The sequence below is a fragment of the Aptenodytes patagonicus genome, unplaced genomic scaffold (assembly GCF_965638725.1).
Source record: "Aptenodytes patagonicus unplaced genomic scaffold, bAptPat1.pri.cur scaffold_69, whole genome shotgun sequence".
Classification (NCBI taxonomy): domain Eukaryota; kingdom Metazoa; phylum Chordata; class Aves; order Sphenisciformes; family Spheniscidae; genus Aptenodytes; species Aptenodytes patagonicus.
In genome coordinates, this window is record NW_027472018.1 from 518371 (window position 1) to 534559 (window position 16189).

At 72.1% G+C, this 16189-nt stretch overlaps 1 protein-coding gene across 2 annotated transcripts in view; it reads left to right on the forward strand.

Moving 5' to 3' along the window:
* Positions 1–16189, forward strand: part of KCNH2 (potassium voltage-gated channel subfamily H member 2) — a 28710-nt gene that overhangs the window by 822 nt on the left and 11699 nt on the right. For both annotated transcript variants that reach the window (XM_076363549.1, XM_076363550.1), the window contains exons 2-5: positions 100–330; positions 7991–8155; positions 8425–8865; positions 9618–9832. In XM_076363549.1, the coding sequence (XP_076219664.1) occupies positions 100–330; positions 7991–8155; positions 8425–8865; positions 9618–9832 (1052 nt within the window). The remainder of the gene's footprint in view (positions 1–99; positions 331–7990; positions 8156–8424; positions 8866–9617; positions 9833–16189) is intronic.

Consider the following 16189-nt stretch of genomic DNA (forward strand, 5'->3'; position numbering starts at 1 on the left):
CGGATGAATGGACAGATGGACGACGGACGGAGCGAAGCCTCCCCGTGGGGCACCGGGCTGGGGGGGGGGGCACGGGGTTGACCTTCCCCTCTCCCCCAGGCCGCAAGTTCATCATCGCCAATGCCCGGGTGGAGAACTGCGCGGTGATCTACTGCAACGACGGCTTCTGCCAGCTGTGCGGGTACTCGCGGGCGGAGGTGATGCAGAAGCCCAGCACCTGCGACTTCCTCCACGGGCCCCGCACCCAGCGCGGCGCCGCCGCCCAGATCGCCCAGGCGCTGCTGGGCGCCGAGGAGCGCAAGGTGGAGATCTGCTTCTACCGCAAGGACGGTAGGGACCCCACACCGCCGCAGCCGGCGGAGATTGACGGTTATTTGCGCGGGGGTGAAGGTGGCCGTCTGTCACGGGCAGACAGACCCTTGAGTTAATGGCCCGCCGAGGCGGGTGGCTGCGCCGTGCCCATCCATCAGCCGGGCCGGGCCCTGCTGCACCGTGGGTGGCACGTGGTGCCGGCACGGGCAGGAGCCTGGCACCAGTGGCTGGTGCCTGTGTGCTGAGGGGCAGCGCATCTGGTCCCAGGGGTGGGGGTTTGTCCTGCCCCACCAGCAACGGCACCACTGGGGGTCTACAGCCCTCCACGGCTGCCACGATGGCTCCCAGCAGGGCGATGGTGCCGGGGGCTGCCGGTTGGGGTGCTGGGAAGCCACGGGCTGTGGGGCTGGGGCCATGGGGCTGGGGTCGTGGGGCAGGAGCAGCATGCTGTGACCCGCTGCAGGGGACTGCAGCGGTGGGGTGCGGGGGCACCGCGCTGCCCCAGAGGAAGGACACGGGGAGCGGTGGGGGGGATGCGATTCGGGGCAGCGTGGTCTGAGTGCCGGGGAAGGGGAGGGGGCAGTGGGGGGCAGCAGCCCCTGTCCTGCCCTGCCCTTGCTCTGCTGCGTAGCTTCGCTGGCCCGGGCCGGCGCCTGACCTGCCAGCAGCTGCTCAGCTGGCCCCATTCCATGGATCCGACTGCCCCACGGCTGGGCGGGATGCGGGCGCTGCACTGTGACCAGCCCCGGAGTGAGCCATCAGGGCCGCGGGGCTTGAGCCTGTGTTGGGCGTCACAGTGCCGTCGTCCCGGTGGGGGTGTGTGTGGGGGTCACCGGCCAGGCTGGACACCGGGGCTGTGCTGCACCCCCTGTCTCGCTCCAGCACTGCTGGTTCTAGGGGTCCCTGCACCGGGTGACTGTGCCGGCAGGTGGGCGCTGGGCCCCGCAGTGCCTGGGCTGGGGCTGGCGCTGGCAGCCCCACGTTGGTGGTGCCGGGGCTGCCCCATGCCACGGCCCCACTGGTGCCTGTGCCAGGTGTCCTGGCTCTCGCGGCAGCTGTCTCCGGCTCTTGACACCCGGCCCCGGTTCCGGCATGCAGAGTAAACAAAGCTGGTTCCCAGCTGCCGGCCCTGCACCAGCTCTGCCGGCAGCCGCCACGTGGAGCTGCGCCGGCTTTGGCTCCCCAGTGCTGCCTGGCCTCCGGGGCACAGGGTGCTGGGGGGCCCGGCTGGGGCTGGAGCGGCTGCTGATGGCTCCGGGGGGCTGAGCTGGTGTTGGGGGAGACCCCAGTCCCTGCCGTGGCCCTGTCCTACCACGGCTGGCTGCGGCTCTGCAGTGCTGCCCGGGCAGCTGGGCGCTGTGATGCCTGGCACGGCCGGGAGCCGGGGCTGCGGCAGTGAGGTGGGCACACCTGGTGCCGGTGCACTTTGGACCCGTGCGTGGCGCCTGGGGCTGGCAGGGCGCAGGCAGCACGTGGCTGCTCCCTCCCGGCAGCGTGGGCAGCCCCGCGGCCCCGTTTGGGCAGCGCTTGATGAGTCCTCATTAGGTCTGTGCTAATTGCTCGGCCCATCGCTTGCTGGCTGGCATGTGCCAGCAGACGGGGATGGGACTCGTGGTCCTGCCCCGGCCCTTGCTGGGGTCCCCCTGGCCGCCGTGCTCCCGGGCAGCGTCTGCGGCCGGCTCCTGCCCGCCCGCCCGCCTGCCAGCTGCCTGTGCTCTGTGTCTCCAGCCCCAGCTCTGGGCAGCCTCGGCGCAGGCGGCCTGAGCCGGCAGCTCTGCCAGGGGGGAGCCCGGGGGTGCCAGTGCTGCACGTGCCCCTGGGGGTGCTCTGCCCCTGCTCCCCCCTCCCAGCCTGGGCAGGACGTGGCGCTGCATCTCTAGCCCCCCGTGGGGGGGGGGAGAGGGTGGGAATGGGGATTTGTCCCTGGGCCCCCCACCCTGGGCTCTGTCCCCTTGCCCTGGGCTCTGTCTCGGGCTGGGCAGGGGGCTGCTGCCCTGGGGCCAGCTGGGGGGTCTTGCCCTGGCTCATGCTCCCACAGCCCCCCTGCAGCCCCCCCCAGCTCCCTCCCCAGCACTAAGCCTGGGGTCCAGGCTCCCAGGGCAGTGCTGCAGCAGGATGCCCCAGTTCCCCCCCAGCTGCCCCCCCCCCCCCAAGCAGCGTGGGGTCTCCCAGCACCCTGCCAGCCCTGCCCCGGCCTGGGCTCTTGGGTGCTGCTGTGGGACCCATGGGGAGGCAGGATGGGGGGGGCCCGGGGGTGATGTGGGGGGGGTCCCACATCAGGGCCTGGCTCTGCCCTGGATGGCAGGGCTGACCCTGGCGGGGGCAGCTCCATCCCGCTGCCCCAAGGCCCTGGCGTGGGGATGGGGCTTCCCCTGCCCATGGACCGGGGGGGCACCCCAGGGCATGCGGCAGCGGGTGCCGGCAGGGGCGGCTGGTGCTGCAGTAGTGCTGCCCGCGCCGCGTCCCCGGGGAGTGCGGTGTTTCCAATGGGATATTTATAGGCAGCAGCAGCGGGTGCGCACGGTGGCTGGGGAGCTGCTCCTTAACCCATCCCTGCCGCGGCCGACCTCCCTGGAGTGGGGGGGGGGTGGGGAGGGGGGCTCCGTGGGGAACCGGCTGCCCTCGCCTGTGGGGCAGGGCTGCGTGGGGCAGGGGAGCGGGGAGGAGCAGTGTTGGAGGCAGCGGGACACCCCGGCGGTGTCCAGCCCCCGGGGTATGGGGTTTTCCTGTACCCACAGATCCGCCCTGTGTCCCGGAGGCTGTTGCGGTGGGTCCTGGCTGCTGGTGCTGCTGGGGCTGTGGTGGTGCTGCTCGTGGGTGTTCCCTCTCCCCGCCGGGCACAGCTCTGTGCCAGCAGCGTGCTGCAGCGCCAGTGCCGCCTGCCACCGTGGGGCTAGCATGGGGGGGGGGGCTGCCGGCTGCACTGCGAGAGCAGTTGTGGGGTGCTTGGGAGGAGGGGTCCCAAGGGGTCCCACCTGCTGCCCCGCGCCCGGCCCTTCACTGTGCCTGGGGACCCCCAGCACCCGGACCCCCCAGCCGCCATGGGGCAGGGACCCTGCTGCCCCCAGCTCTGGCCTCACGGCTGGGCCCTGTCAGCCCCGGCGTGTCCCCGGCATGGCTGCCATCTCTCATCCCGTCGGCACCCTTGTGGTTGTGCTGCAGCTCTGAACCCCGCTCCTCCGCCCCGGCAGCCCCCCACCACCAAGCCCCTGCCGCGGCGCCCGACCGGCCTGTCCTGGCATGGCTCTGGGCTGCGGTTGTGCCATGTGCGGCGGTGCTGTGCCGCGGGAGCCGGCTGAGCCCCGCCGTGTCGCCAGCCGCTGCTGCAGCCATTAGTTTTGAGCGACGTTGTTTATACAGCCCCGGCACTTCCAGGGACGCTGGAAGGTCGCGGCAGCCGTGGGGGAGCCCCATCCCTGTAGGGACGGCCTTGGGCTCGCCGGGGCAGCTGCTGCGGTGCTGCACCGTATCTGCGGCGGGGAGGGGGCTGGAGCCCAGCTGTGCCTGGGCAGAGACCCCCCCCCAACACCACTGTTGGCCTTTGGGGTTACCCGGGGCCCGCTGCTGCAGCACGTGCCCCTGGCTGTCGGCACAGGCCGGGAGCCGGGCGGAGGGCGTGAAGGAGCCGGATCAGGCCCCCAGTCCCTGCCTGCCCGGCATGAGCTGGCACACCTGGGTGCAGGCGCTCCCCCTGCACCAGCAGGGCTTCCCTGGCCCGGCCAAGTGCCACCATGGGCACCACGCTGGCACCGCGCTGGCAGCTCGGCAGCCGCGGGCCAGGAGGGCTGGCGAGGAGCGTTGGGACACATCAGCTCCCGCTGGCACTGCCCGAGCAAGGTCGCGCCCTCGCCGCGGCACGGGAGCCAGGCCAGGCGTCGGCGGTCTCGGCCCTGCAGGGGCAGTGGGCAGCGTGCCAACGCTGGCACAGGGTGTTCCCCGGGGGGGATGGGGGGGTCCTGTGGGGACCCCGCGCCTGGGAAAGCACAGGACGGGGATCCCGGTGGGGTTTGCTTGGGCAAGCAGTGACGTGTCCAGGGTGCCCGTGCTCGGCTGACCCTAGGGTCACAGCAGCGGGGTGCGGAGCCGGGGGGACCCCACGGCATGGTGGGAGCTGTGCAGCCGGGTGTGTGCAGCAAGGAGAGGTGCATGGTGCAGTCTAAGCCGTGCCGTGGGGTGCCCGGTGCGGTACGGAGTGCGCAGTGTGGGGTGCAGGGGTGGGGGTGCACAGTGCAGGGTGAGTGCATGGTGTGGGGGTGCACGGTGCAGGGCAGGCTGCAGGGTGTGGAGGTGCACAGCACACGGCGAGGTGCAGGGTGCAGTGCAGGCTGCAGGATGTGGGGGTGCAGGGTGAGGTTCAGAGCGTGGGGGTGCGCAGCACAGGGTGCACTGTGTGGCACCGTGTGTGGTGCATGACATGCTGTGGGGTGCATGGTGCAGGGGTGCACGGTGCAGGGCGCACAGCGTGGTGCAGGGTGTGGGGGTGCACGGTGCAGGGCGCACAGCGTGGTGCAGGGTGTGGGGGTGCATGGTGCAGGGCGCACAGCAGGGTGTGGGGGTGCACGATGTGGGGGTGCATGGTGCAGGGCGCACAGCACAGTGCAGGGGTGCATGGTGCAGGGCGCACAGAATGGTGCAGGGTGTGGGGGTGCAGGGGTGCAGGGTGCACAGCATGGTGCATGGTGCAGGGGTGCATGGTGCAGGGCACACAGCAGGGTGTGGGGGTGCACGATGTGGGGGTGCACGGTGCAGGGCACACAGCGTAGTGCAGGGTGCGGGGGTGCACGGTGCAGGGGTGCAGGGCGCACAGTGTGGTGCACGGTGCAGGGGTGCACGGTGCAGGGCGCACAGCAGGGTGTGGGGGTGCATGATGTGGGGGTGCATGGTGCAGGGCACACAGCAGGGTGTGGGGGTGCGTGGTGCAGGGTGTGGGGGTGCACGGTGCAGGGGTGCAGGGGTGCACGGTGCAGGGCGCACAGCAGGGTGCGGGGGTGCACGGTGCAGGGGTGCAGGGCACACAGTGTGGTGCAGGGTGTGGGGGTGCAGGGGTGCAGGGGTGCAGGGCGCACAGCATGGTGCACGGTGCAGGGGTGCAGGGTGCACAGTGTGGTGCGGGGTGCAGGGGTGCAGGGCGCACAGCAGGGTGCACGGTGCAGGGGTGCACGGCGCAGGGCGTGGCACAGCTCGTGGTGCACGATGTGGGGGTGCACGGTGCAGGGTGGGTGCCCAGTGCGGGGTGCGGGGCGGGGCGGGGTGGGGTGGGCGGGGCAGTGGGGTGCAGGGTGGGGTGCGGTCCCGGTGCTGCCCCCTGGCGGTCGTGGGGAGCAGCGCGGCCCCGGCCGGAGCGGGGGGGGTGGGGGGGTGCGGAGGGTGCGGGGGTGGAGGGTGTGGGGTGCGCGTGGGTGTGGGGTGCAGGGAGAGGGGGTGTGGGTGCATTTGGGGCGCAGGTCTGGAGGTGTGTGGGTGCATTTGGGGTGCAGGGGTGGGGGTGTGGGGTGTGGGTGCATTTGGGGCGCAGGTCTGGAGGTGTGTGGGTGCACTTGGGGTGCAGGGCGCACCCTGAGCAGGGGAACCGCTTGCCGGCCCCATGCAGCCCCCTCCCTCCCTCCCCGTGGGGCACATTCAGTCCCCGTCACTTGTGGCTGGGGTCCCCGAGTCCAGGGGAGCCATGGGGGGAGCAGGAGCCCCCAGTCCTGCGGGGGGGGGGGGGGGGGGGGGCGGACAGCCAGTTCATGCAGCCCCTGGCGTGGGGCCTGTCCCAGGCTGCGCAGGGCATGGCGGGGGGGGGGAACAACACGACAGCATGGCCAGGGGAGGGGGACAGGGTGTGGGGGTGATGCTGTGGGGGGGCAGGGGGACGCTGTGGGGGGCAGGAGGCTCAGTGCAGTCCCCACCTCTCCCCCAGGCCGGTACCACACTATGGGCACGGGGAGTTCCAGTGTTTTGCTGCCCCGAGCCCTGCACCCCACCAGGGCGTCCCCCATCCCTGCTGCACCCCAAAAGGGTCCTGCCCCCGCAGCTCCCCCAAGGCCCTGCGCCCCATTTCCCGGCCTGGTGGCAGCCGGGGGGTGGCCAGGGCCAGGGCTGACCGGCGGCCGTGGGGGCCGGACCGGGACCTCGGGGTGTGTGGTGTGGCGTGGCCGTCCCGCGGCGCCGGCGGCTGCTGCCCACAGCCATATTTAGGCATAAAGCCGGCGCGGCGGCAGCGGTGCCAAGGGCTGCAGCCCCCAAGCTTGGCAGCGGGGCAGGGGGGGCAGCTGGGGGGGGGGCCGCACACCAGGGGGGGTCCCCTCCGCGACCTGGGGCGGCCGAGGCCACGGCCAGGCCTGGCCCCCCCACCCCCCCCACCCCCTGGCCCCTGTGGGGCGGGGGTCCGCGTGCCAGCAGCCCCGGGGGCGCGTGGGGCGGGGGCCGTGGGACCCTGACCCCGCCCCCCCCCCCCCGCCCGGAGGCCCTGCCGGCAGCAAGGTGAGGTCTGCGTGTGCCCGGCGCAGGGGTTCCGCCGCAGCCCCTGCCCCACGGCCGGACCCCAGCGGGCAGCGGGATGGGGCAGCCGCGGGCGGGAGGGCCGGGGGCCGGCGCTGGCGTGTGTCCCGGCAGCCCGGGGGGGATCAGGGGGATTAGGATTTCCCACGGCAGCTGGGCGCCGAGTGGGCAAGGATGAAGCAAAGCTGCCGGTGGCGCGGGGCGGCCATGTGTCAGTGCCGCTAATCCCCCTGCGGCGGGTGGCCTGGCTGGGGACCGTGCTGCGGCCCGTGGCTTGCCGTGCCGTGCTGTGCCGTGCCGTGCCGTGCCGTGCTGTATTGTGCTGCACGCCTCCTGTGCCGCTGGCCCCCTGCCCACAGCCCCACGTGCGGGCAGGGATTCCCCATGCGGGGTTGGGGCTGGTGTCGGTGCTGGTGCCAGCTGGCGGCTGGCGTGCCAGGCTCCCCGGCGCAGGCTGCCAGGCCCGCTGCCAGCGGGGGGGATGCCGTGTGGGGGTGCAGCGGGGGCCACAGCTTGGGGGGGGCAGTGTGGGAATGATCCAGCGCCCCAGCGTCACGCATTTGTCCCCCCGTCCCGTGTCCTGCTGCACCGTTGTGGGTGCCGGCGAGGTGCTGGAGATTCTGCGTGGCGGGGGGTTGCGGAGACCCCCCCCCAGCAGCCCCCAGGGTGGATGGGGACCCCCTCAGGGTGAGGGGCGCTGGCTCCGGCTGGCCCCACGGCAGGGCGCTGGGGCAGGTGCAGGATGCTGCCCCATCCCCATGCAGGAGAGGTTACCCTGGGCTGCCCCTCGCCCCCCCCCCAGCCCAGCTGAGCTCCCAGCTGCGGCAGCAGGATTAACACTGCGGCTGTTAACGAGTCCTGAACAGCTTAAGCCTGGCCTGGCACCCCGACTGCCCCCAGTGCTGCCCCCCCACCCGCCCCGCACGGTCCCTGGGGCGTTTTGGGGCACTCTAGAGAAATGGGGCCCCTCCCACTCTCTCGTGCCTCAGTTTCCCCCCGTGATGCAGCTGCAGCGGGGCCGGTACCCTGCTGAGTCAGCAAGTTCCTGCCCCCCCCAGGGCAGGGGGCAGGAGGGTGGTGCCCAGCACGGGGTGGGGGGCAGAAGGGGGTACCCAGCACAGGACAGGGGGCAGGAGGGGGTGTCCAGCAGGGACGGGGGGCTGCGCTGCCGCGGTGCTGAGCCCGTCCCCCGCAGGCAGCTGCTTCCTGTGCCTGGTGGACGTGGTGCCGGTGAAGAACGAGGATGGGGCCGTCATCATGTTCATCCTGAACTTCGAGGTGGTGATGGAGAAGGAGCGCCCGGGCTCGCCCGACAAGGACACCAACCACTGGGTCACCCCCGCCAACTGGTTCCCCGCAGGTAGGGCCAGCGCCAGGGCACGGGGCGCGTGGCACGGCTTGGGGGGTCTTGTGCCGGCACCACTGCGCTGGGTGCAGCGCTGGGGCTGCCAGGACCCCAGCTCCTGCAGACCCCACGTCCCGGGTGCCAGGCCCTGCTGAAAGCGCCGTGCCGCACGGCAAGCGTCGAGGGCAGCGGCTGCCCCGGCCACCGGTGGGCAGCGACCACGGGGGTGGGTTTGGCGAGCAGACCCCGACCCCGACCCTGCCCCTTCCCCTTCCTCCATCCAGGGCGCAGCAAGTCCTTCAGGCTGAAGCTGCCGGCGCTGCTGGCACTGGCGGGCAGCAAGCAGTCGCTGCCGCAGGAGCCGCCCGACGCCGTCGTCGTGGACTTCTCCAAGCAGAGCAGCGAGTCCGGCCCCGAGGAGGCCACCTCCTCGCTGGAGCCCAGCTGCCCGGGGGGTGCCCAGCCCGAGGACCAGGCGGCGCTGATGGGGGATGAGCTCCCCGAGCCGCCCGTCACCCACTCCTCACCGCGCGCCGACCGCCTGGCCCTGCAGGCCGCCTTCTCCAACTGCAGCCTGGCACGGAGCCGCTCCCGCGAGAGCGTCCACAGCGTGCGCCGCGCCTCCTCCGTCGACGACATCGAGACCATGAAGGGCGAGGGCGACAAGCGCTGCCACAACCGCCACGCCAGCACCAGCGCCAGCATGCACCGTGGCTCCAGCACCGGTATGACGCCGCCGGCGCACCGCGGGCTTTGCACGCACCAGTGCCGGCACCCGCAGCTTCTTGCCCTGGCGCAGCGTGCGGCCGTGGGGTGAAGTCATTAGTGCTGGCAGCTCGTTAGGGCCAGGGCCCGCTCCTGGCGTGCAGGTCATGGGGGCAGCTGTCAGCCACAGCCGGAGGGAGCTGCCGGCTGCTTGGCAGCGGTGCTGGCACGGGGCCGCGGTGGCACCCGTCACTGTCAGGGTCCTCATCACTGTAATGCTCCATGCTGCCAGCGGCTCCGGTGCCTGGTGAGGCCCCCCCCGCCTTGCCCGGTGTGGGGTGAGCCAGGGCAGCCCTGAGTCCCCGGCATGGCACTGAGCCCCCCCACGCCTGGCAGGGAACCCGCGGCTGCCCCGGTGTGGCTGCTCTGCCCGGCTGTCCGGCACGCACCCCCTGCCTGGCTGCACCATGTGGGGCCGGGGGGCTCACACACACCCCCCCCCAGCCCGTCCCGTAGCCCCCCACACCCCCGGCAGTGCCGGAACGGGCAGCAATTACCTCGTTAACCCCCGATCCCGCTAAGCGCATTAGGGAAGGGGAAAATAATTATATTAACGGTAAACGATAGCAAGCTGTTGGGTCGCGGTCCTGCAGTGCCCACCGGGGGGGCCCCCCCGCCCCAGGGCTCCCCGCTCCCCTCGCCTGCCGTGGGACCCCCACCCTGGGGGACAGTGGGGCTGTGGTCCCCCCGTGGTGACAGTCCCCCCGCCCAGGGGCCATGAACAACGTCCGGAGCGCCCTGCTGAACTCCACCTCCGACTCGGACCTGATGCGCTACCGGGCCATCAGCAAGATCCCCCAGATCACCCTCAACTTCGTGGACTTCAAGGCGGACGCCTTCCTGGCCGCGCCGCCCGGAGAGAAGGAGATCATCGCCCCCACCAAGCTGAAGGACCGCACGCACAATGTCACCGAGAAGGTTACCCAGGTGAGCCCACGGGCGCCGCCACGCCGCCGGCTGACGGAGGTGGCCGGGCACTGCCGGAGGTGTCTGGGTGGTGCTCAGAGCATGGCCAGAGCCCAGAGGATGCTCTGCACGGCAGCTGGCTGCCAGAGCTCGCAGGGAAGTGTTGGAGCTTGCAAGGCGATGCTGGAGCGTGCAGGATGGTGCTGTAGCTTGCAGGGAGGTGCTGGAGCTCGTGGGATGATGCTGGAGTGTGCAGGGAGGTTCTGGAGCTCACAGGGCAATGTGGGAGCTCGTAGGATGATGCTTGGAACTTGCAGGGCGATGCTGGAGCGTGCAGGATGATGCTGTAGCTTGCAGGGAGGTGCTGGAGCTCGTGGGATGATGCTGGAGTGTGCAGGGAGGTGCTGGAGCTCACAGGGCAATGCTGGAGCTCATAGGATGATGCTTGGAGCTCGCAGGGTGATGCTGGAGCGTGCAGGATGATGCTGTAGCTTGCAGGGAGGTGCTGGAGCTCATGGGATGATGCTGGAGTGTGCAGGGAGGTGCTGGAGCTCATAGGATGATGCTTGGAGCTCGCGGGGCGATGCTGGAGCGTGCAGGACAATGCTGGAGCTCGCAGGGGGGTGCTGTGAGAGGCTGGGGGCTGCAGGACGGGGCTGGGAGCTGCAGGAGGGAGCTGAGGGCACGGCTGGGTCCCTGGGGTGCCCCTGCCTGGCGGGGTGCCGGAGGGGCCGGCTCAAGCAGGGCATGCCAGGGTGGGTGTGAGGTGCGGGCTGTTGCTGGTCGTGCCGGGTGGCTGTTGTCCCCCACCCTCTGGGATCACGAGGGTCCCTGTTGCTCCCCTCAGGGGGATCAGCCGGGGTGGTCCCGGCCGTGCTGCTCCCTGTGCCGGGGCATGGGGATGGGCACCGTGGTAGGGTGGCACATGGCTGGGACGGACCCTGCACGGCACGTAGGGTCCCCGGGGGGCTCCCAGCAGGGAGCACGGGGCAGGCGCCCCCCCAGACTGGGGCATCCCTCGGCCTCGGCTCTGTCCCAGCATAGGCGCAAGCCCTGGTGTCATGGCAGGCTGCCCCGTGCCACCAGCTCGCTGCGGCTCACCATGCCCGGGGTGCCGGGGGGCTGGCGGTGGCAGCTAATCCTTGGAACGTTGTGTAACTGCCATCTGGCTGCGGGGAGCAGGCGGCGGCTGCTGCTTAATTACACCCTGATTCCGGCTCCCGCTAATGAACTGAAAGCTGCTGGGGGCCGGTGGGCTCCTGGGACCCCTGTCTGTCCCTGCCAGGAGGGCTGCTCTGGGGGCTTGGGGACAAGGCAGAGGGCACGGGGAGAGGGTCCCCAAGCCCCCTGCGGCAGCCCCATGCTATTACTTCTCCCCAGGGACCCCCGCAGCTGGCAGGGGATAGAGCTGCCCGGGTGCATCTGCCTTTGCTCCCAGTCCCTAAGCAGCCCTGGCCCCCCCCCAGCCCCTGCCACGCATCTGCTCGCACACATGAGGGGGGCCCCATTTGGGACCCCCCTGCTCCCATGGGGAGCTCCTGGCCCTGCTGCTGGGGCTCCTCTCCCGGGAGCGCTGGGGTGGGCACCCAGCCCCGCTCCCCTCGCCGGGTGCCAGAGCAGCCATGGGACCCTCTGTGGAGTGGGGGACCCTGACCCCACAGGCACAGGGCTGGCCCCCCTCCCAATCCCTCTCCCCACCCCTTGCAACATGCCGGCTGCCCTTCCCTGTTCCTCTCCAGCGCGCTAACGAGCAAAGCATCCTGATTGCCTTTGCTGTGTAATTAATTCCAATGCTGTGGCGGCTGCTGCTGTGCAGGCAGGCAGCTGCCTGCACCGAACCTTGGTCATTCCCTCCTGCCCATAACCACCATCGCCACACCACACAGTGCCTGGCAGACGGGGGGACGTGGCTGCCCTCGCTGGGGCTGGCCCTGCCCCACAGCGCCGGGGCGTGGGGGGCTCGGCTGTGTCCCGGTCATGCTGGGCTCCCTTGGGGTGGGAGCACCCGTTGCCTCCCCGGGACGGGATGGGGGTCCCCGTCAAGGTACCCGCTGCCCGGCGCGCGCCTGCCGTGGCTGGACCCGGGCAGAGCCGGGAGACACCGTGTGCCGGCGTGGTGGACCGGGTGCCGGCGTGCCACAGGGAGCAGCCGTCAGGCGGTGTGGGGATGGCTGCTGCGCTCAGGACCCTGTGAGCGGGTTGTAGGGCAGCCCCGGCTCAGGCGTGGTGAGCCACCGGGCTGGCGGCACATGGCGGGGGGGCTGGGGCTTCCAGGCAGCGGCACCGTGAATCATCCGCAGTGACGGCAGCCAAAGGAGCCCGCTCACCGCCCGCTCCCGCAGCTCCTGTCAAGGTCACCGTGCTCTCGGGCCTGCCGGCTGGCCCCGGCTAGCCACGCTGCGCCAGCCCGGCGGGGACGGGGATGGGGACGGGGATGGGGCCCGGCGTGGCCGGGCTGGTGGCTGGTGCTGGGTGAGGCGGCTGGGGAGGTGGGAGGCCCTGCTGCTGTGCAGGGAGGAGCAGAGGTGCCAGTGATGGATGCTGCAGTGTCCCGGCAACTCGTGGCAGCACTGGGGACCCCCGGCCTGGTCTGGCAGGGACCGCTGCCCGTGGCACGGCAGGGCGGTGCTGGGGCTGGGCGCTGCCGGCACCACGCTGGCCGTGACCGACCCGGACGGGAGCTGGTAGCCAGCACGATGTGGTGGCAGAGCATGTGCCCGGCTCGCCTGCCTGCCGTGGGTGCAGCAGAGGCCGGGGGGCTGAGCTGGGCCCATCTGTGGGGAGCCCCAGCCCAACTCAGAGCTGGTGGGTGCCCCATGGTGCCACTGGTCAGGAGGGGGGACCACCGGCAGCTGCTGCTGTCGATGGTGGGTGGGTGGGGGGCGCAGGGAAGCCCCCACTTGATGGAGCAGATCCTACCAAGCCCTGGCCCTGCTGGCACCCTCTGCGTGAGGACGCCGCACCCCGAGGTCACCCCTCCACCAGGGACGGGCGGGGACTGCGGGGGCTGCAGGCAGAGGCATTGGGCAGGCGCAGCAGGGTCTCACTGCCAGGGCTGGGCGGCAGCCAGGGACACCGGGAGCCGGCAGTACCATGAATCAGCCCAGGGCTGCCCGCGGTGGCCAAGGAGCCCCCATGGCCAGCTCGTCCCCATCACCGTCCCCAGTCCTGTCCCGCAGCAGACGGGGCTGTGCGACCTCGTCGGGGCGGCCGTCCCCACGGGGGCTCAGGGGTCCCTTGGGGGATGGGGGTCTGCAGGCAGCAGCTGCCAGGTTCGGGGCTGGCAGAGGGCAGGGGGCTGGCAGCTGGGACGCTGCGTGAGGGGGACCCCAGGGAGCAGCCCCACCTCCTCCCCGTGCCTCAGTTTCCCCGGGGGGGGGTGTGTTCCCGGTCCCTCCCCGCGGCGTGACGGGCCCGCGGGGAGTGGCGGAGGCTGGAGCCGGGGGGGGGGGGGGCGGCTGCCGGGCGGGGAACGGGACCGGCGGAGGCGGGCGGCGGCGAGGGGGGGCGAGGAGGGGCGCCCGCCCCGCTCCATCTGCCGCCAGCTCGGGGCAGCGCCGGGCTCCGCTGGGCTGGGCTGGGTTCGGCTGTGCTGGGCTGGGATGGGGGGCGGCGGGGGGGCGTCGCGGGGCTCCCCCCGCTGAGCGCGATCATGGCCCCGGCGCGGCGCGACAGCGGCGACCGCCCCGACGGGGAACGCAAGAGCGGCCGCGTCCGCCGCGCCGTCCGCATCTCCAGCCTGGTGGCCCAGGAGGTACGGGGGGGCGGGGGGGGCCGGAGGGGGGCGAGGGGCCCGGGGAGGTCGCGAGGGGGGGGGTCCCTCCCGCCGTGCCCGCCCCGACGGCACCGGCTGCCCCGGGCTGCGCCGCCCCGGAGCCCCCCCGACCCCCGGAGCCCACCCCCGGCCCCGCGGCTCTGCCGGGCACTGCCCCGGCCCCGGCGCAGCGGAGGGTCGCGGCGGGGGCGGCCGGCCGTGCTCCCCGCGGAGGGAACGGGCTCCCGGGGCTCGTCCCGCCGCGAGTGGGCGTGGGGTCCCGGGGCCGTTCCCACGCCGGGCTGGAGCCCCCCGGGGGCTGCGCAGCCGAGAGGGGTCGGCCGGGATGGGGGGGGAGGGGAGCGGGGGGGGGGGGGGCACCGCGGGTTGGGGCAGGCGGCGGCCCCGCTGCGGGGGCTGCGGGGGGCTGAGCATCCTGGGTGCCCATGGCTGCGGTGGAGCCGCGGGAGCTGCCGCGTCAGCTGGGCTCCAGCCAAACGCCGTGGGTGCCGTGAGTCGGGGCGGCGTGGGGCATCGCCCACCCACGGGCACCCTGCCACCCGCCCGGTGCCGTGGCCGGGCTCAGCGCTGCGTCCAGCTGCGCCGTGGCAGCTGTTGCGTAGTCGTGGCCGTGGCTGTGGCGTGGCAAGGGGTGTTGTCGCATGGCTGCTCGGCGAGGTGCTGCGGCCGGGGCGGCATTGGGAGGTTGCGGTGGCTGCCCTGTCCCCAGAGCGTGGTCCCCATGGCCGTCCCATCGACGGGTGGCCTGCGGCATGGCAGTGCGGCTGTGGTGGTGTGGCTGCGGTGGCCAGGGCATGGGGCGGTGTGGATCAGCGCTGGGGCTGCTCGGTGTCTGCGTCAGCAGGTGGAGGTCGGGTGTTGGGGCGGGCACGCCACCCCATGTGAACGTCACCCCGTCACAGGGCTTGTCACCCCACCCTGCCGCCGGCGCCACGGGGTGTTGGTGCTGCCGCCGTGCTGTCAGCAGCGGGGTGCCTTCATCGCCTCCTGGCCCGGGTTGGCCGCCCGTCCCCGGCATCCATGTCGGGGGGTACCGAGAGAGCCGCACCGCTGCCGCAGCTCAATGCTGTGAGTACCGGCCGCCACCGCCGAGGTGGGGACAGTCGAGCGTCAGGGTGTCCCCACCGCCACAGCACCTGCCGTGCACGATGCCAGGGCAGCCAGGCATCTGTGTGGCCGGCTGTGCTGGTGCCTTGCCGATGGTCGGTGCCTGCCACGGTGGAGAGCACGCTGGGTGACGCCGACACCAGCACCTGCGAGGGTGACAGGGGTGTCACAGCTGGTGTTGGGCACCTGCGCTGACGGTGGCTGCTGTGGCTGCGGGGCCCACTTGGCACCGCCGGCTGTGGGTGTCCTGCTTTGGGTGTCCCTTATGGTGCTGCGTACCCCGTCAGCGCTGGCGTGGGTGCTGCCGGCATTGGGCAGCTCTGCCGTGTTTGGTGATGCTGGGGGTCAGTGCATGTTGGGTGTTGGTGTTCTGGTGTTGGGCGTCCTGGAGGGTGCTGGAAACCTGCTGGTGGCGGGTGCCTGGGGGGTGCTGGGTGTCTGCCGGTACCAGTGCTGGGTGCCGGTGCAGGTGTTGGGTGCCGGTGTTGGTGTGCGGTACTTGGGTAGGTGTTGGGTATCTGCTGGTGCAGGGGTTGGGTACCTGTGAGTGCCGGGTGTTGGTGTCAGCGCTGGTGCGTGGGTGCTGGTGCGGGTGTTGGGTGTCTGTGGCTGTCGTGTATCTACCAGTGCAGTTGTTGGGTGCCGGTGCAGGTGTTGGGTACCTGTGGATGCTGGGTGTCGGTGTCGGTGCTGGTGCATGGGTGCCGGTGCGGGTGTTGGGTGCCTGTCTGGGTGCTGGGTGTCTGCTTCGGGGTATCTGTCAGTGCGGGTGTTGGGGGTCCGCGGGTTTCTGCGGGGGCTGGGGTCTGCGCTCAGGGCTGGGGGTGCTGGTGCATCGGCACCCACCTGGTCTCAGTGCCAGGTGGTTTTGCCACGGGTGCGCGGTGCCACCGCAAGCGCTGGTGTCAGCACAGGCCTGGCAGCGCTGCGGGCAGCGGGCTGCCGGTGCAGGGGGTGTCAGGGTGTCGGGGCGCTGGGTCATGGCAGGGCGCAAGTGCACCCATGCACCGGGTGGTGGTGGCTGGGGGTGGCCCCCGGCCGTGGGTCGGGGTATTTGTGGTAGCGAGGGGGCTGCACCCTGTGGGCGCGGGTGTCTGGGTCGCGGCAGGTGCCGTGCCGGGTGTCTCCGGGTGTGCGGGCTGGGTGTCGGGTGCCAGTGTCACAGCAGGTGTCGGCGTACGTGTCACTGTGAGCACGAGGTGCCGCGTCCCTGCGCTGGGGCGGTGTACATGTCACCGAGTGCCGGCACCGCCGATATCTGTGTCACGGTGACTGATAGGTGTTGTGTCGCCGTGAGCGGTCCCGCTGCCTGTCGGCGTCACTGGTGTGGCACTGTGCCCTGCCAGGCCGGGGGGCCGGGGACGTCACCGTGTGTCAGCCCCAGCGTGGGCGCATGGTCTGAGCTGAGGGTCTGCGCCAGCCGGGTGGGCGGGTGCTCCTGTGTTGGGTGCAAGTCTGCGACGGTGCTGGGCACCGGGATGTGTGGCCGTGCCCAC